At 43.5% G+C, this 26,281-nt stretch overlaps 1 protein-coding gene across 5 annotated transcripts in view; it reads right to left on the bottom strand.

The window, feature by feature from the left end:
• ppip5k1a (diphosphoinositol pentakisphosphate kinase 1a) overlaps positions 1-15,373 on the bottom strand; it is a 60,331-nt gene extending 44,958 nt beyond the window's left edge. For 3 of the 5 annotated variants that reach the window (XM_076287116.1, XM_076287112.1, XM_076287115.1), the window contains exons 1-7: positions 15,301-15,359; positions 12,424-12,631; positions 11,720-12,020; positions 10,122-10,317; positions 7,486-7,576; positions 6,661-6,746; positions 5,614-5,768 (exon numbers count right to left, since the gene is read on the bottom strand). In XM_076287116.1, coding sequence (XP_076143231.1) covers positions 5,614-5,768; positions 6,661-6,746; positions 7,486-7,576; positions 10,122-10,317; positions 11,720-11,872 — 681 coding nt within the window. In that variant the 5' untranslated portion in view covers positions 11,873-12,020; positions 12,424-12,631; positions 15,301-15,359. Of the gene's footprint in view, positions 1-5,613; positions 5,769-6,660; positions 6,747-7,485; positions 7,577-10,121; positions 10,318-11,719; positions 12,021-12,423; positions 12,632-15,300 lie in introns of all 5 variants that reach the window. The other 2 variants (XM_076287114.1, XM_076287113.1) reach the window with 2 other exon arrangements.
• Positions 15,374-26,281: the final 10,908 nt, after the last annotated feature.

Raw genomic sequence — 26,281 nt, forward strand, 5'->3', positions numbered from 1 at the left:
TGCTGTTATACCATTTGGTCATCAATAAGTCATCAATAACTGAAATAAACTCAGTTTCTTCTAATCAAGATTAAATATTTATACAAAATAGATGTAGTGTCTAGCATATCATTCCCTCTTGTTAACACCATGCTATTTACAGTGCTATTTACAGTAGGTAAGTTGATTCATTATATGATATCTGGATATATTAAAGCATATTCTCCATGTACTGTAGAGTGGACATTGCTTGACAGAAAACTTTAATGGTTAACAATGTATTTTGTATTCAGACTTCTTGTATCTGGACATTTTGTACCAATGTATGGACTTTTTGCCTTTTTTGTCAATTGTCCAGGGGCTGACAATTCTATTGAACCCCAACACACATACAATTATTAAAAAAAAACACAACCAAATGCTTGGAAGGCTTGACTGTCAAGCACAGCACAGCACAGCACAGCACAGCACATGGGGGCTGTCTCCTTGATTGCCCTGGTTGTGAATTCATCCATATTTTTGGAAAACAGGCTTACATTTGATGCTGACTGATGCACAGCTGCAACTCCAGCAGCTCCAGCAGCTCCAGCAGCATAGACTTGTCAGCATTACATGTACAGTAAGACCAATCCCCCATAAATCACCACATGGACCAAATCAGAGCCGGACAGTAACGGAGTACATTTACTTGAGTACAATTTTGAGGGATCTGTACTTTACTTGAGTATCATTTTTGGGGAGTACTCATGACTTTACTCAAGTACATTTGAAAGGGCAAATATTGTACTCTTTACTCCACTACATTTCTATCCATAACCGTGAGTACCCGTTACTTCTTCTGAAAAAAAGGTAAAAAGAAAAATCTCAGAAACCCTCAATTTGTTGTTTCCCTCTCAAACGTGATTGGATTGTGCAGGCGCCACTGATTGGGACAGCCTATCAGCAATCACCTTCAGCATTCTGCCAAAGTCAACTCCATGGTCAGATTTAGATAAGAGACGAAACCATGGACGAAACAATGGATGAAGACGCAGCAGGTCCATCCCGGGAATGTGCCAACCTGCCCCACCTCGCCAGACTATTTCAATTTTCTGAACAAGTTAATGATAGTTTTTAAATTTTAAATACATATATTAGAAATATATAATAATATAATAACTGCCCATCCCTGGCAACATGGTAAAAATATGAAAATTACTTCTTTTTACTTTCAATTCATTTTACATTCTCCAAGGTATTAACATTAACATTTTTCATAACTCCATGTAGGACATTTCTGTACATAAATGTAAGCACTGTGGCAGTAGTAATGCAATATTTAGAAAATGTAGGCTACTCTTGTACTCTTGATACTCAAGTACTTTTAAAAACAAGTACTTAAGTACTTTTACTTAAGTAGTCATCTGACTGTTGTACTTTTACTTGTACTTGAGTAAAATTTAGCAAAGGGTATCTGTACTTTTACTCAAGTAATGAAATTGTGTACTCTGTCCACCTCTGGACCAAATACCTTCAGCGAAACACCACAGAGATCATTTGGCAATTCCAGAGCAGGACAATACACACATTTGCGTTTTATATAATATTCCACTACGCTGGCCCCCACAGGCCAAGCTGGTCCCCAAAGGCCTATCACGCGAACATAAAACAGCCACGCGTGTTGCCGTAGCCACCAAACACAACACACATTCAGTACGCAATGCTAAAGCTCCATCTTGAGGAGCATACATTCTACAAGCGCCCTTCTCAAACTCAAGGTCGCTTTACATAGTAGGAAGGCAAGGAAACACAATAACTGTTTAATGTTTACAACTCTCACCACCGAGCACCCTCTCATCGAGTTTGTGCCCATCAGTGCGCACCAGACTGCACCAGACTGTGATTGACAGTCAGATCTCACACAGCCCTGCTCTGATTGGACCAGAAGAACCGTGGAGCTGTGGATTTTTGCAAAACAAATAGCAGGCTCCAAGTAGAGGTAGAAGTGCAGGGTTTTTTTCTAAAACCGGCTGATTGATGTTGTTCTGTCGGAGCATAGTGTCGGTTTCAGTGAATATGATCAAAAAAATCTTGCCAACTGCAGCTTTAAAGCTTTTTAAAACAACAACAATTCGAGAACAACTTAAAAAACAATTTAAAATGTAGAGTACAATAAGAAAAAATGCATCAGTGAGTGCTGTTTTTTATACAGTCAAGTGTCAGTTCTAGTCAGGTGATAAGTGCTAGAATTACATAACTGTGCACTATTGCTGGGATCCAATCCAAGACAGCGTAGGCTAACGTTGCCTTTGTCATTAGACTGCAGCCTGAAAAGGCCCAAGCGAGCACGCACTTCTTCTCTGTGAAGCCCTATGGCAACACATTACGTCATGCGCGAGGAGAAGAGACCGTCTGTGAGTGAGTCCCAGCTCTGCTCAGGGCACGCACGCTGAACAGAGGCTGCTCTCAGGAGCTCGGGCTGGGGGAGAGAGCACTCTTGTTGCTGCTCTCAGGAGCTCAGGCTGGGGGAGAGAGCACTCTTGTTGCTGCTCTCAGGAGCTCAGGCTGGGGGAGAGAGCACTCTCTTGTTCCCAGTAAACGCTGGAGGGACAAAAGCCATCTTACAGAACATTGGCTGAGTTATCATAGACTGGGTACTACTACACTACCACCCTAGGAAGCTTGCTCTCTCTCTTTCTCTCTCTCTCTCTTTCTCTCTCACTCTCTCTTTCTCTCTCTCTCTCTCTCTTTCTTTCTGGACAACAGCTCTAAATCATTGCAAAGCCTTAAAGTGCAAGCTCTCTGTTTTAATAAACTCTTCCTTCATCACAAGAGTCCTGAGCCATTGGCCCAGTGCCCCAACATAATCATGTGCTGAAATAGAGAGGTGCACCAGTGTGTGTGTGAGAGTGTGTGTCTACAGTATGTGCACATCTGTGCCTCTGTGTGTGTGTGTGTGTGTGTGTGTGTGTGTGTGTGTGTGTGTGTGTGTGTGTGTGTGTGCGCATCTGTGCCTGTGTGTGTGTGTGTGTGTCCTTCTGTGTACATTTGAGCTTTTGCAAAGCTCTAGTAATGTGTAACATAAATAGCCTGCTGTAAATCAATATTCAGACTGGCAGCAGGATGCAATGCTGCACATATCAGTGTCCCCCACCTCAGCCCTGCTCTTACACACACACTATGCGCCCATAGACACACACACACACGCACACACACGCACACACACACACAAACACACACACATACACACTCTCTCTCACACACACACATACACACACTGGTGCGCCTCTCTATTTCAGCACATGATTATGTTGGGGCTCTGGGCCTTTCCTCTGAGCCAGTGGCATGGTTTCACTACAACCACTCCTCACACACCGGAGGCACGCCGTCATGTGTGTGTGCATTACAGCTCAACACTGACAGAAAGAGAGAAAGAGAGAGAGAGAGAAAGAGAGAGAGACAGCAATAGAGACGGAGAGAAAGAGAGAGAATGCTACAAATACTGTACAAAGACTGAAAGAGTGAGGCAGAGATAAAGATAGAGAGAGAGGGAGAGAGGGAGAGAAAGAAAAGAGACGAGAGACCGAAAAGACAGAGGGAGAAAGCCAGAGAGGGTAAGAGAAAGAGTGTGAGCGCGGTTATGTGCGTGTGGGTGTGTTTATGTGAGAAAAAGTGCCATAAATAACCATAGCCTGGCAGATCCAACCATGCGCATAAAGCAGTTTGTGTGTGTGTGTGTGAGCGTGTGTGAGCGTGTGTGTGTGTGTGTGTGTGAGCGTGTGTGTGTGTGAGCGTGTGTGTGCGTGTGTGTGTGTGTGTGTGTGTGAGCGTGTGTGTGTGTGTGCGTGTGTGTGTGTGTGTGTGAGCGTGCGTGTGCGTGTGCGTGTGTGTGTGCGTGTGAGCGTCTGTGTGTGTGTGAGCGTCTGTGTGTGTGTGAGCGTGCGTGTGCGTGTGTGTGTGCGTGTGAGCGTGTGTGTGTGTGAGCGTCTGTGTGTGTGTGTGTGTGTGTGAGCGTGTGTGTGTGTGTGTGTGTGTGTGTGTGTGCTGAGACTCTGCTCCAGTCTCATCAGACTCTCTCTGGGGAGGAGGGGTTTATTCCTTTCCCTTTGATAGGATGCAGAACCTCATTAGCGCCTCTGCCGGCTCTGAACTGGCTCTGTACTGCCCTAATAACACATCCAGAGATGACCAAGAACAGCGTCTGAACCGGCCTAATAACACATCCAGAGATGACCAAGAACAGCGGGGGGACTTGCCTGCAAATATTAAGACGGCTTTGATTTCCAGCCAATGCCCTTTAGACAATTTCTTGTGTTATGCATATAAAATATATCTCACACCATCAAAATGACACCATCAAAATGTTCAAATCTATGGAAAAAGATGAGATTAATGCAAGTCTCTTCCTGAAGGAGTGCTTGCTGTGTCCATTATTTCTGGGGAAATCTTGCAAAATGCAATGCTTTTTTTCTTAATATAAAATGTACTGTACTATATCTGTAGCAAACAAACCCTTTGCAGTCACACACATACACAAAGACAGACACAAACACATTAACACAGTTAGCTGTATAGCTTCAAGCAGTTTTCCATTCTCTAGTTAGCTTGAAAGGCTACTCTGAAGCATGCCACACACACACACGCACGCACGTGCACTCACGCACGCACGCATGCACGCCACACACACACACACACACACACACACACACACACACACACCTCTCCAGGAATGAGACAGCACATCCTCTACGTTGAGACAGGTGCAGAATTTGTTTTCATGGGAAGAAAGCCCAAGAGCATAACTCAATCCTCTTCTGACCAACACACACACACCTCTCCAGGAATGAGACAGCACATCCTCTACGTTGAGACAGGTGCAGAATTTGTTTTCATGGGAAGAAAGCCCAAGAGCGCACACACACACACACACACACACACACACACACACACACACACACACACACACACACACACACACACACACACACACACACACACACACACACACACACACACACACACACACACACACACACACACACACACACACACACACACACACACACACACACACACACACACACACACACACACACACACACACACAGTGTTCCCTTATTATGATTGGTCATAACAATCTGTTCCTTAGCTTCAGTGACATACAGCACTATTCTCATCATCACAGCAGAGGCTGAAGCACTAGCACTGGGATGTGAAAGTGATTTCCTCGCACGAGAAAAAGGGAAATAAGACAAGAAGAGGAGCAATGCAGCTCTTGTCTGTTCTGACGAGCATGAGAACCCAGCTGCACCCAACTGCTTTAGTGGCCTGATAATGGGCCGGAGCGAAAGCCCTCATCAGCAAACAGACCGAGCTGAGCTCCAGAGAAATCAGATGGATTTACTGGAATTAAACACAACAGCCTGCCTCCAAACCCAAACTTAAGTGCCCTCTCAAAAATCCAAAACACATTTGACCGGGGTGGGACAAACAAGGCTGCGGTGAACCCCGGCAGGCTGCGGTCAAATCCAAATGATATTACATGCTGCGCTGACCCGGCTAAATTAACCACGTCCGATAAACTTGAACTGAACTCATACTGCTCTAACGACTAACGATGTGGCTGGACAGAGTAGAGAGGTAGAGGGCACGAACCTTCCGGAAGAGTCTCTGGCTGCCTCCACCGGCTGAGGTGGGGTAGTAGATGTAGACATTGTGGTCCTCGGCAGACACCGGCTTCTCCACAAACGGTTTGGGGAACACCTCTCCATTCACCTCCACATGGTCCTCCCCCTCCACCAGATTACACTCTGCAGGGAGGAGAGCCCGTGGACACAGCACACTTCTTTATTATTAGAACCAGCCCCTGTGTGTTAACCTCGTAGCTGAAGACATTTATCAAAATCAATGTGTAAATGCAGAAAGGCAGGAAATTAGGGTAATTGACAATGGAAATAATCCCTAGTTGGAAGAATCTGATTTTTCTGATCTGATTCTCATTTTAATGAGCAGAACAAACATATTTAATTTGGAAATGAAGCAAAACAAAATGATTAGTGACTACACTGATCCAAACTAAACAAAATAGGTTAAGTTTTTTTTGTATAGAAGAGTTTTCTGTGTAAAGAACATCTGGCCGGTAGAAAAGAAGCCAAGAAGACTTATCATGTTTGAGCCTGACCATTCCTCCTCCTTTGTGCTATGAGAGACTTGGGGAAGAATGGCCATAATGTGCGACAGTAATCTAATAACAGAGCTTCCTTTCTCTGGAGACGGAGGGCCGATGCTGGCGTGATGTTGGTTTAGATATAATGACTAATGACTGGCAGACAGACGCATCAGAGCACTCTGCGTCCTCAGACACTCAGCTCAGCTCCACATTAGGAGCTATATTTACCCACGGACCAAAATAAACCATCGCTCGGCCAGATAACAGGAAATGGAACTAACGAGAGTCTTGTGAGATCTTTTCTTTCTCTCCTTGCTTGCGTGACAGAGAGAAAGAGAGAGACAGAGAGAGAGGGAGAGAGACAGAGAGAGGGAGAGGGAGAGAGAGAGAGAAATGTTCAAGGAGAGTCTTTTTGTTCCTCTGGTAGCTCGCAGGTTTCTGTTCTGTGAGATCAGAAAGCTGCAGAGAGCCGGGAGATGAGAGGAGGTATCCAAATACTGCACTATAAATAAGGCTCTCTGGTCTCATCTCACCTTGTGGTTTGTCTGGGTCCCGGTTGAGCACGGCGTAGCGCGGCAAGTCAATGCCCTCCTCCTGCAGGATACGGTACACCTCTCTCCTGATGGGCGATAATCACAGGCATGAGCTCACCTCTGCACACCACTCTGTTCTGGCTTTTAGAGTGCAGCTTGAAAAGTGCTTATTGTGACACAACATCCCCTCTCTTCCACACCAATGTCAAAGTCATTTGGCCTTAGTGAGAAAATGCTATGTGAAGTTTCGATGGCGTAATCATTCATGTCGGCTTTCAAAAACTACAATTACAGCTAGAAGATGGGTTGCCAGCTGGTAGTCATACCGACAGTGATGTTGGTTTAGAAATTACGGCAGCAGCAAACTGTTATCTAAGACAGATAATTGTAGCATAAGCTCTAAATGGCTTTACAAAAAACACATTTGCATGATAAAACATGGAAATTACCCTGGGTGGTAACTGTCCTCCATGCCATAATGAAATGCATCATACCACCCAAGGTTTAGGTTATTTTAGTATAACTGAATGGTGCACTGTTTTTATACATACATACTTGTGTGAAACATCTCACATGCTTTACAGGGAAGAGGGGACCGAGCCTGACCGCAATTCCCACAGTACATTAAAACAGCACTTTATCCCAAATTGGGGTGCATGATAGTCTAGTGTTATTAATAACATGCAACAGATGCATTCACATGTAATGTTTTACATTCACTTTGGATTATAGACCCATTCTTCAAATCTCCAAAGCTGTGCTGTATTGTTTCTTCACAAGCAATCTGGAGGTGAGAACTGGGTGCCCAGGTGTTGGGTACCATACCTGTCTTGTATGTAGTACTGCATATTCAGGTCATTGATCAGAAGTGGATTTCTGAGTTTGGCGTAGCTTACTGCTTTATCCAGTGGAAAGCCTGTGAACGCAGGACAACAGAGTCAATGGTATCTTAAAATTCCTCTGTCAGTAAAAATGACCTCAAACCAAACCAACACGGGTCAGCATGTCATCATCACTGTCACAGGGTGTTGTCGTAATGACAGTAAACAGTCTGTGTGTTTACGTGTGAGGGACGACTGGGCCGGCTGCTCATTAAGTCCCTGCTGTGTGATTCTGGTCCAACTAAAAAAAAACCAAGCCAGGACATTCTTGTTGGTTTTCTCATCTGTTTCTGAGGAGGCAGATGTGTGTTGTGTATCTGTGTGCTGTCTTTTCAGATCACCGGGGGAAGCTAGATCTTAGAGTTTGGTAAGTTTAGGATTATTCAAGGTCACCCTTAGTGTACTGTAACACTGGCTGATACTAACGTCTCTAATAGGAAAGAATTCAGCATCAGCACCAATTTGTTTTAGCCTGAGCACCTGTCTCAGTAGACATGTCCTCACCAGGCTTCACTCCTTAAAAATACCTTTTTTTTTATGGAGAGATCTTGTGGAAACTACAGGTACCCACTGGCCCCAACCATTAAAGTCCTGTAACAGGCTGAGTTAATTACAGGGACAATTAGCCAACATTTGGTTTTCCATCCAAATTAGCAATGCAAATGTTGACTATTCAAGTGGAAACGCTTAAAATGGAAATGATAGTAAATTTGAATAATAGTGCATACGGAAAGTATTCACAGCGCTTCACTTTTTCGTTATGTTTCATACTCATCTTAAAATGGATTCAATTATTATTTTGTTCTCATCAATCTACACACAATACTCCAACACCCCACAAAGTGTTTTGGAGTGTTTTGTAAATTTATAAAAAAAAATAATGTTGTATGTCAGAGTGAAAATCAAGCCACGAGGTCGAGAGAATTATGCTTCTCTCATTTTCTCATATATCTCATTCATAGTGACCATTGGGTCCTTGGTTACCTGTCTGACCAAACTCTTCCATTTGAGAAGGATGGAGACTATTGTGCTCTTGGGCACTTCCAATGCTGCAGAAATTTTCTTGTACCCTTCCCCAAATCTGTGTCTTCACACAACCCTGGCAGGTCTACGGACAATTCTCTCGCCCTCGTGGCTTGGTTTTCACTCTGACATACACCATCATCTGTGAGACTTTATATAAAGAGAGGTGTGCCTCTCCTAATAATGTCCAGTGAATTCATTTAGGCACAGGTGGACTCCAATAAAGTTTTAGAAGCATCTCAATGACCATTGATAGAAGTAGGATGCACCAGAGCTCAATGGCAAGTGTCATAACAAAAGGTCTGAAAGATGAGTCTGAAACATAAAATGTGGAAAAAGGGAAGTGCTGTGAATACTTTCTGTATGCACTGTATATACAGAACCAAGAAATTCATTGGAGTATAATGCATTCAAGCATATACTGTAGGGCAGGCCTATTCAACTAGCGGCCCGCTTACTGGGTTTGGAAAGTTTTTCAGCACACACTCATTCTCCATCAATAAATCTCACTCCAAGCTGATCTGAAGAGTTGGCAGCCATGACACATTTTTCTCAACTAGCCACAATTATGATGTGATGTGTCACAAAATATGATGTGTGATTTTAGCCACATCATATTTTGTGTGGCCAACAAAAACCCTGTGGTTTTCCTATCTGTCCCTCTTGGTACAGAAGTTGAATAGCCCTGTATATAGGGTACAATGCAACTAAGGTTGATGGAACAGGTTTATACCCATCAAATCGCATTTGACATTTCATGATGTGTTTCTGTTTTCGTTCCATTTAACTCATCCCTTTATTAAGAGAGTGGCCATTTTATTGATATCGCCCAGCAAATGGGAACACACAGACTCACATTTCTTTAAGCCAAACTCTCATGATTGAGCTTTAAATGTGTGGAGGACATTTACACCACCCACCTCACCCACAAGGCGACCACAATTGTGAGTGATGCAAGTCACCCCGCTCACAATTTATTTGATCTACTGCCCTCTGGGAAGAGGTACAGAAGCCTGCGCTCCCGCACCACCAGACTCACCAACAGCTTCATACACCAGGCTGTTAGGATGCTGAACTCTCTCCCCCCTCCACCCTCCACTTGTACACTTGCACACTTTGCACACTTTGCCACTTGTTGTTGTTGTCCTGTTGTCCTGAAAACACACTTCTGCTGCTCTTACATAACTTGCACCACTATGCCACTTGCTTACTTAGGACAAACAGAACTACCTCAGCCATTTATTGGCCTGACTTTGCACTATTATATTGAATGTCTATGCACAAATTCAACCCAATTTTGCTGCTCTTATTTCTTCATTGTATGTGCCTTCTTATTTACTCATTTATTGTTTACTTGAATGTTATGTTTGTCTGTGGACTTAATTGGTAAAATATGTCTCACCGTGGGATAGTGAGAAACGTAATTTCGATCTCTTTGTATGTCTGGGCATGTGAATAAATTGACAATAAAGCAGACTTTGACTTTGACTTTGAGCTTAATGGAAGCCCAGCTAATGAGGGTACGAGTCAGGTGACCACAGGGCTCTGCTGACGGACCTTTGGAGTGGAAGGAGATGAGGCAGTCACAGAGTGGCCACTTCTCCACGGGCTCGTTGAGAATGACGTCCTCGGGGAAGATCACCACGGTGATGTACTCGAAGCGGCACAATCTCTCCAGGATCTGAGTCATGGGTTTGGACTTGGACTTCTTCATCATGCAGCAGATCCCCATCACGATCTGCCTCTCTGGAGGCTGGAGAGATCACAGAGAAGAGGAGGGGAAAGAGGTGAAGAGAGGGAGTTAAAGCTGATCAATAAGAAAGGGGTTAGTAGAAAGAGTTGCTTTGGTGTGTGTGTGTGTGTGTGTGTGTGTGTGTGTGTGTGCGCAAGTGAGCAAGTCAATAACCAAAACCAGGTTCAGCAGGAATGTGGGTAAATATCAGATGAGTTTACAGGCATAAGGGGTAAATATTATGTAGCTGGGCAGGTATATTTTGCCATCTGGGCAAACGGCTTCATATCTCAGGTGTGATGCAGGTGCAGGTTTCTAGTGTAAACTGGCCGAAAACACAAGATCATATCAAAGTTCCACACACTGGCTAAGCCCAGCTGAGGCAGAGAAAATGTCTAAACATATTTTGGTTCCAGTTATGACTTTGTTATGATCATGGTCACAGCAGTAATCCCATTTTCTGTTCTCCATTCTCAGCCTTTCCCCATTCCAATTCATTTAATGATAAAGTTTCAAAGTTACTATTGAGAAAATGATCATGAATCTGAAGACACTACAAAACCTTCTCAGTCAGCGTCATGGCAACACACACAGGGAGCTGGCGGTTAAGGCTCAGGCAGATTGCTATAAAAGGTTAAGTCATGCTGAATTGTCATCCTTATAATTCCCTGTCTAACACTTTTGGTTGATGTGCAGCTTGGGCACAAGACCTAGGTCCCAGTTAGTGGTGCACGCTCTCCTTATGAAGTGCAGTCAGCGTGTGCAGCACTGTGATTAAAGTGAGACGAGTCGGAGATGATTCAGGGTTTTGAAGCCAAGGTGTGAGGTGTTACTTGGCGCCAGATCGGAGTTGGGTTTATGATGGTGCTTTTGTCCCTGTGATCTTTAGTCTTCAATGTCGCCTTTATGATGGTTTGTATGCAAACTCAGTTTCTCTTAATGGGATAATAACTTTGACTTTGACTTGACTCCTTTTTTAATCGTTAGTCAAACATTAGTCGTCTGCACCTATGAAAGTCTCAAAAAGTTATTTGTGCTCGGGTCCTTCTCTGGGTTTAGTCATTTGAAGTGGCCCAGGGCCTGCTGCTTGACTTGGGGCTTAGTGACCTGTGGCTGGGGGTGTAAAGGCACACATGTTCGTACCAAACCATTTAGGTAGAACACATCTGGCTCAATACACATGTGTACCGAATGTACCAAATGCAGTCTTTAACAGTAATCACCAGTAGGCTTTTTTGCTTGGACACCATGTTTTAAATCCAAGTTTCCACACAAACATATTAAGCAGCGGACCATATAAACATGTTAACACTACCTTCAGGCGTACTGTACTGGAAATGAACCGAACCGTGACTTCAAAACCGAGGTACACACCGCACAGTGATTTTTAGACCCCTACCCGTGGCCCCAGAACGCTACGCACCGAGTCGGCCTCCTCGTCGTCCTCGTACAGCTCCACGTCGGTCCTCATGCTGCAGCCGTGGTCCGTTCCCTCGCGCTCATCGTCGTCCTCCTCACCCACAAAGAATCTGGGAGCGCCGCGCTGGCTCGCACCCTGGCTGCCCGCCTCTGACATCACAGTCCACGACGGCGGCGGCTACAAGCCTCAGCGTACCGCCGCGCCATCGCACGCACCTCACCGCACGCACGCACGCCCGCCACTCACCCAGCGAGAGGCGCCGTGCCAGGGGGCAGAGGCACGCTGCAATGACTCACAGGGGGTTCTGTTGGGAAGGACACACAACACAAGGCACATGCAAGCAGAGAGACCGTTGATTGACCATTCAGGAGTCCTGCATTCTACTTTGCTCCTCATGTCAGGCTTATAGGCTATGACTTAACTAAATAAATCATTGAAAACCAAAACAGGCAATATATATATATATATATATATATAAAAGAAATATTAAATAAAAAAGGACAACCTTCAGTTGTCATTTATGAGCGGTATGAACATTGAACAAAAAACAATGATAAAAGGCCTCTACAAGATTGACTGTGCACAGGGATTTACCAGTAGAACAATCCTGGGTTGTGTTTGCATTTAAAACAACTCTAATCCGCTATAATCCAATCAAATGTAATCTGACCCACAGCAGCAGAATCACACAGCATGGCTGGACTCACCCGGTGGTCAGACCTGAGAAGAGAAGAGGGACGGCAGGCTGGGGTGGGGGATGAGGGGGTTGGTCTGATTAGGGTACGGAGCCTGTGATGGTGACAGGGGGACGCGGAGTGGTCATTCTCAGATCAGCCTCTTGTGCGGATTGCCTATGAGTGGGTAAGTCCAGATATGACCTCCTGATGATAAGCCATTCTTCATTGGGTTTGATTCCTTAACACACACACACACACACACACACACACACACACACACACACACACACACACACACACACACACACACACACACACACACACACACACACACACACACACACACACACACACACACACACACACACACACACACACACACACACACACACACACACACACACCAGCAAAGTTGAAACTAAGAGGTAAGCAATGGGCTCTGTGCAAACCAGTTTGTTCTGTTTGTTAACATGGCTGTCATGGCAACACCTTAAAAAATTAGTGCTTTAGTTGTACCAAAACGTAAAAATTACGTGATTAATTTGGTACCACTGAAGCACTCCTCTTCAGGTGCGTGTGGATAGCCATGTCAACGAACAGGAAAGTGGTTTGCCGACTTCAAGTAAGCTAGTGCATACCAAGCATATCTCTTGTGATGCTGCATACAATTAAGCTTCAAAGACATAAGACCAGGCACATCTGAATGACCCTCTTAAACTTACGGAGATGTCCGTCAAACATCTTTACATAGCAAGATAAGCAGCAGGCAGCTTGATACTTTATTACCTCCTGCTCTGTTAGTGCTAACAGCTTAGTTCCTCTGGACCGCTAAAGTAGGAGGCGAGACGAGGAGGCAAATAGGTCTGACACACCTGTCTGCAGTGTCCCCATGCAGGTGGGGGGTTGCCAGAGCAGGTGTGTCACTGAGGCACAGGTGGTTATCAGAAGAAGCCCAAGAACGACAGCTGGCCACCTCTGTGCGTTAAGAGGGCTTGGTGCCTTCCAAAGAGGGCAGACCCACAAATACACACACACACACACACACACACACACACACACACACACACACACACACACACACACACACACACACACACACACACACACACACACACACACACACACACACACACACACACACACACACAAGCTATGCGAGTCCTGGCTCGCTCTGTGTCATCTGTGATACACAATATGCACTGAAAAGAATGTGCTTCCCTAAGTGCCCTTGCCCTTGGCAACAGAACCACCACTGAATGGGATGGCTTGGCATACTGTCAATATTTAGTCTCATTTCAGACAGTGTCTAATTGTTCACACCTGGCTAAGATAAAATAATTTGGGCTCAACTTTTCATATCAGGCTACACTCAATACAGTATGATCAAATGCTAGCAACTTTAATAGGAACAGAATTAGAAGGTTTTCAAAAGCAAAATCAAAGCAGTAAATATATGAATAATCTGTCAGCCTTGGCAGGTTCTTATCCGAGCAGTTAGTTTGGTTTACCATACACCTGGTCTTGCTCTCGACCAAAAGTGATGGTAATTTAGTCGCTAATACTGTAACCACAGCTGTGTCAGCAGCTGGTAGTGCATTGACATTTTTACCTCGGCCAGCTGTAAGGCCTGAGTAATTAAGTCCACCTCATGTCCTGAAACATTATCAGTGCCATCCTAATGAACCATGACTTGCTAGCTGTTCAAGTCCTGGCTGCAAGGACACCTGGGCACTCCACTTCCTTGGCTGAGATAATTCGATTGAGAGAGGTAGAGCTTTAATCATTGTGTGCTGAAACAGCACAGACAATCTGGCTAGACTTAATAAGTCATCTTAAACAATTATTTATTCTCAAAGAACGCAAGTACGCAGAGTACACTGACCAAGCATTATTCATTACTACAATGTCGCTGCAGGCAGGCAGAGAGCTGACTCTTCTCGCCAAATACCAATTGCACCTGTCTCCATCCATCCGTTCGATCGAAAACAGAGTATCAAAACCTGCGCTTTCCAATCCTATTTAACCCTGAAAATCCCCTTTGCATCTTGGCATCCAGTTTATTTAAAGCAAAGCCGTTTCCATGGATAACAGGATTACTGTGTTAAGCCTACATCTCCATTACACCTGCGTGCCAAACCAAGCCTAAAGCATTATTACTGCAACATGTGGTTGAATTTAAAATACCTATACTTAATTGCATGAAACGGCATAGGTATTTACTTTAAGCGTCAAGTGTGCTGGGGATCATAATGAATAGCCAATAGCGGTTGCGTAGAAAACCTATTGCAATTTTAGGTCAGAAAGAGCAGTCTGACATGTTCCGCTAACAAGCGCCAGTGGAATGTTAAAAACAAATTCTGACTAAGCTGAGAGAAGCGTATGTTAGCATGGCTAGACCCATGGAATTTAGCAACGTCGCCTGATATTACATTCGCCTTTGAAGTTCGACTGTACAGTATTCCAGGTTTTCACATCGTTGTAGTGCAGTGCAATGCAATGTTAAAACATCACTTGTTGCACCATTTACAGTTTTAGCCGTTGGAGTTGGTTTCGACAACAAATGTCACACATATAACAGAGTTAACATGTTGCTATACATCTTATTCCATCATAAAAACCTATGAAATGTCCCTCTCAATTTGAAAACGCCTGCAGAAGGCTCGCTTCAATTGCAGCCGACCAAAGCAAGCAACCGGGCCATTAGCTTGTGAGCTAACAGTGGCAGATAGCTAACAATTCAATGTAAACAAGTCACTTTGTTCATGCCATTTGAAACATTACGTCTGCTGTAAACTTGAGCTGCAACGAATCACCGAAGACGATCCTAGGCTCAAATATGAAAAAGTGAATCAGCATGTCATTGTGTATATAATACAGCATCGTGCAATAAAACACAGCGGTACTTACAGATAAACCGTTTTGTTGACGTTTGACTGCTTCCTTCCTTCTCCGTTGACAGCTTTTGAAGTGTAACCAACCTTGTTGTGTGAATCGCAAATATCACCGAGAGGAGCGCAAAAAAATGGCCAATTGTAGAGAAGTATTCGCTACTTTAAGCCCGCCCAGTTGATGGTTAACCACCCAATGCTGTGCCTGCATGCGGCAAACAACGAGTCACGCAGGAAATTTAATTCCATGAGCAAGTACGACACCTGTTGGTCAAAAACAGTAATACAACTCCTGTTAGAGACTACGTCACAGGGTTTGAGACATGACATCATGTGAGAATTTCGCAAACTTTGATTTCTAAATCCAAACGTTTTCAATATTTTTTCACATTTCTACAAGAGAGAAATATACGGAGCCCTCCGGGTGACATGGGGGGAAAAAAAACATGGGTTAGAAAAAAAAAAAAAAAAGTAGTGGGGAAAAAAAACATGAGGAAGAAAAAAAAAAACAATGCACTTTTGCGGGATCTCATTGCGGGATCTCGCAAAGTTTTGCGAGATCTCGCAAAACTTTTTGCGAGATCTCGCAAAACTTTTTGCGAGATCCCGCAAAAGTTTTGCGAGATCCCGCAAAACTTTTTGCGAGATCTCGCAAAACTTTTTTTCTACTTTTGGAACTTGCTGGGCTTCCTACTTGACCCCAATAGGCCCACAAACCACTACCGCCAGATGGCAATCGTATCATGATACTATGATTGCTCTATCACTGTTGCGTGTTGTGGGTTTTCTGGACACATTACATAGGCCTATGACACGGGAGGGAGAGGGAGACACCTGCGTGCAGACACGCACACACGCAGGCGCGTAGCAAGCGTGGGGGATGTGGGTGTTATAATGTACACAGTTTTGCTGGAACACGATTATATCCCCCACACTTTTTGTCAGATTAAATTGAAAGTAAAATATGGAAATAAACGCTCCCGTAAAGAGTTGGAACCGTATCTATAACGAACACACAGAGACACAAATAGGTCTGTTGATTTGATTGAACGGTCATCCAGCCAATCACACCAAGTTAGGTGAAGAACCAGAGCCGCTCTGATCAAATTCAAAGTGTACGTCTTTCAAGGCTGCTGCTTGGGTCTGCATTGTAACGTCTGCAGTGAGCAGATTTCAGATAGGATAGAATTGAAATGATAATTGTTACCGCATTATGCTAATTTAGTAAATCAAAATTCACTGTCTGACTGACAGTTTTTGCCACAATGCAGGGAGTCAAAGTGAAAGCGGGGTGCGTGCACCAAGGCACCTGTTTCTGCAGGAAAACCTTTGGCTACTGTTCTCAGAGCATTATGCTTTCTCTGCCTATGATCTGCAGCTTTTCTCAAACTATGGGCCTCCTCAACAATGAACCTACTACTGCTCCACGTAGCCGCGAAATTAAGTTATGCCCGGTGCTTCACACATCTGCTCATTTGCAGCATATAGTGAATGGCTACTTGCGAACGTTGTGGATTACTTGCGAACATTGTGGATTACTTGCGAACACTGTGGATACTTGCGAACTCTGTGGATTAGGCTACTTGCGGACTCTGAATTATCTCTGGACACTTACGGTCAGTCTCATAACGCTCCAGGCTGGAGCTGCTGTACGGACTAAACCAGTACTTTCTTAAAGCCGGTCATAGGACCCTGTGATCTAGCTCAGTCTATTGATTGCCTTGTTATTGCAGTCTAGTGTGGCCTACTGTGTGTGTGTGTGTGTGTGTGCGCGCGCGTGTGTGTGTGTGCGCGCTTTGAGTTTAGCCCCCGGCCGGGGTTAATGGCCAGTCCCTTCCCCTAGTTTAACTCGGCCATAGAGAGGGCTAGTTTAAGCGGGTTGTATGAATGCGGGGTGGTTGTGTGTGGGAGGTAGTGGTGTATTAATTAATTCTTGTGAATAAACTGTGAAAAGTAAATCCCGAGTTGTGTGTGTGTGTGTAACTCCTCCTCCGACTACCAATAACATAATTAGGCTACAATACTTATTCATTTGGTGCCATCAACTATATAGACATAGCCCAGTCAGCACACATACAGTACGTCTCCAAGACGCTTGGAAAGGAACAGCTTACATCGCGTTCCATTTAGAACGTTTTATTTGATCTGATCTTACAAACGGCGGCGTCAAGACACATTTGAGTTCTACATCGGAGATAGAGGGCTTATGATCGATCATGCTGTGTGCGTCCATGCAGCAAGTGAAACTGGAGGTAACGTGGGCTAGAAGCAACAATAGTTTAAACAAAACGTGGCTTCCTGTAACTATCAATGGAAAAATGCATAGAAACTGCTAATCATAATCTTTAAATTGACATTAATTAAGCTGGCTATATGCAACACAATTTATATATATTCCCTTTGCATATGTTTGGGTAGACTTCAAACGTTTTTGAATTTGAGCTTACAGTTCTGTGTCCTTTACATTTATTTAATAGGTATTAGTGATACCCAGGGTGCGATTTTGTGTAAAAAACAGAGGGGGGGGGATTTTGAATATGTTTGTAACCCCCAACCCCCCCCAAAAAAAAAATGAACGAACGAATAATTTCATAGCTAATAATAGCCTATATTAATTTTGCCAACTTTGTAACATTTACCTTTAGCTTAGTTTTAGTTTACCGTTGTGTATGACTTTAAACAGCGATTGTGCTCAGCTCCTCTAATGCAGGGTTGGACTACGTTTTGATAAACATACAAATTCACCTTGTTCTTGACCCATCTGAAATGACTCCTCTACCTTTGCTGCCTCCATCCTTTCTGTATTTGTTATGTAAAATGTTGTATATGATGACACTGAAGTCTTGAGTTAGTGAATTGGCTAACAGTGTTAGTTGGTATACAAATAGCCTACACATTGCGCTACACGCTGCGTAGGCTGCGTGCATTCTCTCTCCTGCAGATTTGCGTTCAGTAGCCAAGTGCGTAATATTGTAAAAGTTGAAAAAATAAATGTGTTTATTGAAGCCTACAGAAAATAAATAGCTTACTATCATACTGTCAGTTAATTGGCTACAGTGCAGTGAAGAGTTTGGAGAGAAGTTATAGGGCAACTTGAAGTTTTATGAAAATAATTTACGAACCAGAATATATAAGCTTCTATTTCTTGCAGCTGTTAAAACACCCGCTAGATAGTTTAAATACCCGCCACCAACATTTGTTTTTGCTGTACAGATTATTTCTGTAAGTTATTTGTCTACTAGGCCTAGCCTACTGGCTGATTTATCAAACGAGTGCTTTCTCGTTCGTCCTCCGCAAACTACTAGGTGTTTAAAGTAAGACGATATGCTGCTCTGAGCGCGTTTCATGTTTGGTTCAGCGCTGTTTTCCCTGCGGAAGTTCCCGCACTAAAATGTTGAGAGGGACTGAAAATGTTACAATGTTTTTGTGTTCGATGACGTTCAGAAATGCCGTCTGCCCGAATGCTACTGAATAGCCTACTCTGATATATTGACACTGAAGATCGCGAGTTTAAGTAGGCTAGCAGTTAAGTTGCATTCATCGCTATCAAGGGGTTTAATCCTTGTCCCCACCAGAGATAAAAATAATTTAGCAGAGGTAGGGATAGGAAAACCAGAGTTGGGGAAATCCTCACCATCCCCCCCTATACAAATCGCACCCTGGTGATACCTCGAAATTAGGCTGCTGTCTGTTAGGCAATTTATTGTAGCCTGCTGTGTGTGCGTGTCTGCACTCAGGTGTCTCCCTCTCCCTCCCTTGTCATAGGCCTATGTAATGTGTCCAGAAAACCCACAACACGCAACAGTGATAGAGCAATCAGAGTATCATGATACGATTGCCATCTGGCGGTAGTGGTTTGTGGGCCTATTGGGGTCAAGTAGGAAGCCCAGCAAGTTCCAAAAGTAGAAAAAAAGTTTTGCGAGATCTCGCAAAACTTTTGCGGGATCTCGCAAAAGTTTTTGCGAGATCTCGCAAAACTTTGCGAGATCCCGCAATGAGATCCCGCAAAAGTGCATCGTTTTTTTTTTCTTCTTCATGTTTTTTTTTTCCCACTTTTTTTTTTTTTTTTTTTCTAACCCATGTTTTTTTTCCCCATGTCACCCGGAGGGCTCCGTAGAAATATAATATTGTGATACTAATTTATCTTTTTACTACAAATGTATTTTTTCTCTTCTCTACCCCCCCACCCAAAAACAAAAAAACTTTCTGATCTAATCATCATTAACACATTAACTCACAGACCCTTACCTGACGTCAGACCATCGTCTCTCTGCATCACCGATTTCCCAGAAGCCCCCCTCTCTGCTCTGTTCTGGTCTTGCGAGTCACTGTCTGCCCCCTTTTACTGGCGGTGGTCCTATTTGCTGGCCACAAAGTATGTCGAAGTGTGGCTAGTAAGGGTCACAGTGCGCCACTATGCTACTTATGAAAAGGCCATTTAACAAACAGCAGGGTCAACAACCTGCGCTAACAAGGCGCTGCTTTGAAAGCAGCCAGAGATGATGGGATGCAAAGCATGCCCCGCCTGAACCAAACAGAAATGCATGCAAATAAATATGCACAAGTGCACTTTTTGCTCACACACCCAAAGGCATTTTGGGAGGTTGTGTGTGTGTGTGTGTGTGTGTGTGTGTGTGTGTGCATGCGTGTCTGTTTGTGTGTGTTTGCCTACCCAAATGCATGTGTGTGTGTGTGTGTGTTTGTGTGTGTGTGTGTGTGCGCACACGTGCGTCTTGTGTTGGATTAAAAGTGTATGTGGTAAAAGAAAAGAAGAAAAAAATTGTAAAATATCTCTTGAGAGACATAATTAAAAAAAGACCTTTAGCCATTTGTTAAACATAAAACACATCACAAGCTGACCCCCAAACACACACAGTGACAAAAAGTGCCATAGCACATGTTCCTTTAGTAATGTGAGAATCATGTTATTTCTGATGGGTTCTTTGTAAGTGTGTGTATGTGTGTGTGTGTGTGTGTGTGTGTGTGTGTGTGTGTGGTAGCAGTTGTAGCAGTAGTAGTAGTAGTAGCAGTAGTTGTAGCAGTAGTAGTAGTAGTGGTAGTAGTAGTAGTAGTTGTAGTAGTAGTAGTAGTTGTAGCAGCTGTAGTAGTAGTGGTAGTAGTAATAGTAGCAGTAGTAGTAGTAGCAGTAGTTGTAGCAGTAGTAGTAGTAGTAGTAGCAGTAGTAGTAGTAGTAGCAGTAGTAGTAGCAGTAGTAGTTGTAGCAGTAGTAGTAGTAGTAGTAGTAGTTGTAGCAGTAACCTAGTAGTAGTAGTAGTAGCAGTAGTTGTAGCAGTAGCGGTAGCAGTAGTAGTAGCAGCAGTAGCCTAGTAGTAGTAGTAGCAGTAGTGGTAATAGTAGTAGTAGCAGTAGCCTAGTAGTAGTAGTAGTAGCAGTAGTGGTAGTAGTAGTAGTAGTAGTAGTAGTAGTAGTAGTAGTATAGCAGCAGCAGTGTAGCAGTAGTAGTAGTAGTAGTAGCAGTAATTGTAGCAGTAGTAGTAGTAGCAGTAGTAGTAGTAGTCGTAGTAGTTGCAGTAGCCTAGTACTAGTATTAGCAGTAGTTGTAGCAGTAGTAGCAATAGTAGTAGTAGTAGTAGCAGTAGTAGCAGTAGTTGTAGCAGTAGTAGTTGTAGCAGCAATAGTAGTAGTAGTAGTAGTAGTAGTACCAGTAGTTGTAGCAGTAGTAGTAGTAGCAGTAGTAGTAGTAGTCGTAGTAGTTGCAGTAGCCTAGTAATAGTAGTAGCAGTAGTTGTAGCAGTAGTAGTAGTAGCAGTAGTAGTAGTAGTAGCAGTAGTTGTAGCAGCAGTAGTAGTAGCAGTAGTAGTAGTAGTAGTAGTAGTAGTAGTAGTAGTTGCAGTAGTCTCATAGTACTAGTAGCAGTAGTTGTAGCAGTAGCCTAGTAGTAGTAGTAGCAGTAGTTGTAGCAGTAGTAGTAGTAGTTGCAGTAGTAGCAGTAGTTGTAGTTGTAGCAGTAGTAGTAGCAGTAGCCTAGTAGTAGGAAGTGTTTTGGTGTATGTATAGGTGTTGTGGTATGTGCATGAGAGAGAGAGAGAGAGAGAGAGAGAGAGAGAGAGAGAGAGAGAGAGTGTGTGTGTGTGTGCTTGTATGTGTGTGTGTGTGTGTGTGTGTGTGTGTGTGTGTGTGTGTGTGTGTAATGTAACCTCTTGAGTAACTCTAGCACATGACCCCTGGAAAAGGAAGGGCACGGAAGAGAGGCCCAGGCTCTGGGCACCAGCCCCGGCACTCTGCTCTGTAGGCCTTCACACACCTCTGTGTTTCTGCTGGCGCACTTTTTTTCCTCCTCTCTTTTACAACCTCCTCACCTTCGCTGACAAAAGCTCCTCTGTGCCCTGCTTTCCATCACACACACTGTGTACGTGTGTGTGTGTGTGTGTGTGTGTGTGTGTGTGTGTGTGTGTGTGTGTGTGTGTGTGTGTGTGTGTGTGTGTGCATGGATGTGTATGTGTGTGTGTGTGTGTGTGTGTGTGTGTGTGTGTGTGTGTGTGTGTGTGTGTGCATGGATGTGTACGTATGTGTGTGTGTGTGGGGGGGGGGGGGGAGCAACAGAAAGAAAGGGGACATTTTCAAGCTATTTGTATTTGTATAAGTGCATAATTCAGTAGTTGTGTACTCATATGTTTGTTTGTGTGTGTGTGTGTGTGTGTGTGTGTGTGTGTGTGTGTGTGTGTGTGTGTGTGTGTGTGTGTGTCCACACTCTGTCCGTGCTCTTACATGTTTTCAGCATGGGTCACTCTGGGACAAGGAGGGCCCTTATAAGTGCAGGTCTGCTGCTGATGTCGCTGCTCTGGCTGTTCAGTCTGCTGGCTCGGCCGCTGCGCCTGATAAGCAATAGAAAGACATATGAGGCCAGAGGCCTGGGAGAATGACGTGAGTGTAAGTTCATAAGGAGAAGTGTGTGTCTGCATGTGTGTGTGTGGTTGAGAAAGAGAGAGGGAGGGAGAGAAAGAGAGAGAGAGAGAAGCAGTGTGTGTGGGTGTGTGTGTGTGTGTGTGTGTGTGTGGGTGTGTGTGTGTGTGTGTATATGTGTGTGTGTGGGTGTGTTAGCAGCAAAGCGCCACACTATTTAACTTCCTGAATTGCATTTCAAAGACATGATTTCAAGTATCTGTGACCCATGTCCCACATATAGGGGGGAAACCATATGAGACAGAGAGGGAGAGAGATAGAGAGGGAGAGAGAGAGGGGGGGGGAGAGAGAGAGGGCCAAAGCTCTGTTGATATAATGGGGATCAGAGAACTCTGGCTGCCCACCCGCAAACAATGAAGCATTTCAAACCCCAGATCACATACACAGTCCACCCCCCCTCACCCCCCACACACACACACATTATTGCCAATCAGAGCCAAGCGGGTGGCAAGGTCTGAGTCAGTCAGCAGCAGTATAGTGATTACTGGCTGGGGAAATGTGTGTGTGTGTGTGTGTGTGTGTGTGTGTGTGTGTGTGTGTGTGTGTGTGTGTGTGTGTGTGTGTGTGTGTGTGTGTGTGTGTGTTTGGGGCCGGGGGGGATCGTGGGGTAACGAGGTGCATGCTGAAAGGGCTTGCCTTGTCACTTCGACTTCTCTTTATTTTGGCTGTTGGACTATAGATGGATGTTGACTCAGTGTGCATATTAGCATAAATGCAATTCATCCAGCACTTAAAAATGCATCCTGGAATTTCCAAACCACACATCCGACACCAGATCATACAGTGCTCAAAGTAAGCTCTTTAAAATAAACTGTGCTTATATAGAAAAGCTGTAGTTATATTGTTTGTTATTGTCTTAACCATAATGACAATGTGTGACAAAATGTGAACTAACTCACTCATATCTGTCTCATATCATTGTATGTGTTGTGAATGTTGTTATAGAGATGTGGAAATCGTAATCGTAATGGTAATCACTGCTAGCTTGTAGTTACTCTTTTTATTACTAAATTACATCCAATATAATTACATTATAGGGCAGTTCCAGCGTTATGGATGTGACAATTGGACTCATATTGGTAAACAAAATGCCTTAGAGTGGGGGCAAAATTAGTATCAGTGAATTAATTTGCATAACTTTTAACGTAACCTCTGTCCTCTGATTACTGAGAAATCCTCAAATTTCATATAATCAATTTCATCCTATACAAGGCATTTTATCAGCGTTATGGATGTGACATGAAATGGACACACTTTTGTGAGAGATTACAGGTTTTCTACAAACTCTGTGAATTTTGAAAGGAAACTGCCGGAACTATGATATATGTAGCATGAAGGAGACTTGAATGAACACAAAAAGTGTGTTTTTGAAACTATGCGTCATTTTCGTAATGCATTATGTAGGAAAAACTGGCGTTATGGATGTGACGGTTTCACGTTATGGATGTGACGTGTCTGAACCAGTCCTCGACAAACTACATAAAACACATAATTAAGTAGTGAATTTTGATATGAAACAATTGAAATAGTAATCGTGAAAAACTAGCGATGAAATTATTGCTTCCTCAGTGCCCACTAAGATCCACAGGAAGAATCAGGACAACAAGTCATTTAAAATATAAAAAAGAAATGTATTTTTTTCTTTTACCGTCATCAATTTTGGTCAGTGATTCCCGGGTTACTGAAACACCAGGGAACATGAAACTTGGTGGCCACTCCCCTAAATAACTAGCCCTACCTGAACCGTTGCACCCAAGATGACAAAATATTTATGGTATGTTAGTCTCAAGAGCCCGCATCAACCTAATCCATACACACTCATTTGTGATTTGCACACATAAAGTACATGCACGCGCACATGCACACACGCACATGTGCACACACACACACGCACGCACGCACAGTCACACACATACAGACAGGCAAGCACACACACACATAAACACATACAGACAGGAAAGCACACACACACACACACACATGCACAAACACCCACCCACATGAATGCAGACACATAAACACACACACACAGGCATGCCATGCATACGCATGTGCGCATGCAAACACACACACGCACACACACACACACACACATACACATAAACACACAAACACAGGCACGCATACGCACATGCACACACACAGACACACACACACTCTTATAAACAAAAGCAAACTCACATATGCACACACTCATTTACATGCACATGAGTTGCAGGAGTAGGAAATGGAGACAAATTGACAAGCGTGATTTATTTTTTTGCGAAGAGAATATGCAGGACTGATGCAGGATTTTGTACCGCTATGCGGTACATCTAATTTATTGCTGCCCTTACTCATGTTACTCTGTGGGTATTAGCTACAGAGGACCTGACACTTGAAATGCTGTCATATCGCGTCACATTTAAAATTAAACTGTGTTAAGCAGACGTGAACGGCAGGCTAAACAGATCTGCAACAGAAGGAGGTTGCTATGTTATCTCCAGCTGCAAAGTCAGCCATCTTCACCAGCTAACACGATAATCCAGTTACTGTACAACAACAGTATGACAGTTACAGGAAGATAGGTATTTTAATATTATGTTTGTTTTGCTAATGGTTAGGCAAGGCCTCCCTGTGGTTTTGATCAACCTAATAATCTTTCAAATGTCAATTGTAAACACTAAGTTGAAATGCGTTGAAACTGACATGCCACCAGAACAGACGTTTTATCGGCTTTGAGGTATAATAAAGTCCCCAGTCTTGTAAATTAACATTATGTAACATCCATAACGTCACATCCATAACGCACCATTAAAGGTTTTAAAAGTAAGAAAGGGGCACAATTTGGTCATCACACTTTACATTGATATAAATTAGCTTTGCACAGACACTATGGATATTGTCGCATCAACGCTGTATGTGTAGCATAAACTTTTCCTATAAAACGTTATGGATGTGATATGGCCATGGAACTTGCTGACTTAAAAACAAAAGCCTTACAAATGTAAGGAGTTGTGCTCTTAAAGGCAAGCTGAGCATAGACATTGCTCTACCATCCCTTTTCAATCTGGAATTTGTCAAATGACACAATTTGTTTAAACCTTGGGTCCATTTATCCACTTTTTAAATATGTATAATATTACCATGTGAAAAATGTTGTTTCTGTATGGTTGCACACCATATTTATGATGTAAAAAGAGTGTCATTCTCCATCAAATTCAATCAGATCAGTTACAAACAATAAAATATAGACCTAAATGAAGATTTTAACAACAGTTCTATTTGCGTATGCACAACTTTTTTTTCCATGGTAAGGATGACCTTTGCATGGAATTGCCCTATAATGTTATATACATTATATAACATTCTTTCAGCCTATCATATTGTACACTGAACTAAAACAGGATATGGCTATGGATAAACTCCCCCTGCTAAAAAAAACAGCTAGAAAGCAGCTTATGCTGGTAGCTGGTTTTAGCTGGTCTTTGCTGGTTTTGTTGATGGTCTTTGCTGGTGTAGCTGGTTGGGCCACCAGATGGACATGCTGGAGTAACCAGCCTGTCATGTGGGATACAGCTGGTATAAGATAGTCATGCTGGTGACCAGCCTGCCAAGCTTGACATTGTTGGTGTAAGATGGTCATGCTGGTTTTCTAGAATGACCAACATAAGCTGGCATAGCCAGTTAAATCAGCAATGTAAGACCAGCAACACCAGCTAAAATGACCAGCTTGAGGTTGTACAACAAGCAAAACGAGCTGAATCACCATCATAAGCTGGGTAAACCAACTGAAGGTATGTTTTCACAAGTTTTTTCTAGCTGGTCAACCATCATAGGATGGTCAAACAAGCTGGTTAACAAGCTCGTCAACCAGCAAACCACCTTAAGCTGGTCAGGCTTTTTTTTCAGCAGGTCCAGCTGATGTCCACCAATACTCAACTGTGAGGTTTTCTCCAAACTGTCTGTAGTAGCCTACAGTGTTATTGACCGTCTATGCTTAGCAGAGTCAACACAGTCTATGAAGCAACCATCACTGCAGTTCCAGACAGCTCTCAAATGCATGTTAATGGCAGTCTGCAAACGTATAATGGCGC

The sequence above is a fragment of the Alosa pseudoharengus genome, unplaced genomic scaffold (genome assembly GCF_046254945.1).
Source record: "Alosa pseudoharengus isolate Yale_2024_CS ecotype anadromous, Long Island Sound unplaced genomic scaffold, YU_APseudo_1.1 YU_APseudo_1.1_scf_16, whole genome shotgun sequence".
NCBI lineage: Eukaryota > Metazoa > Chordata > Actinopteri > Clupeiformes > Clupeidae > Alosa > Alosa pseudoharengus.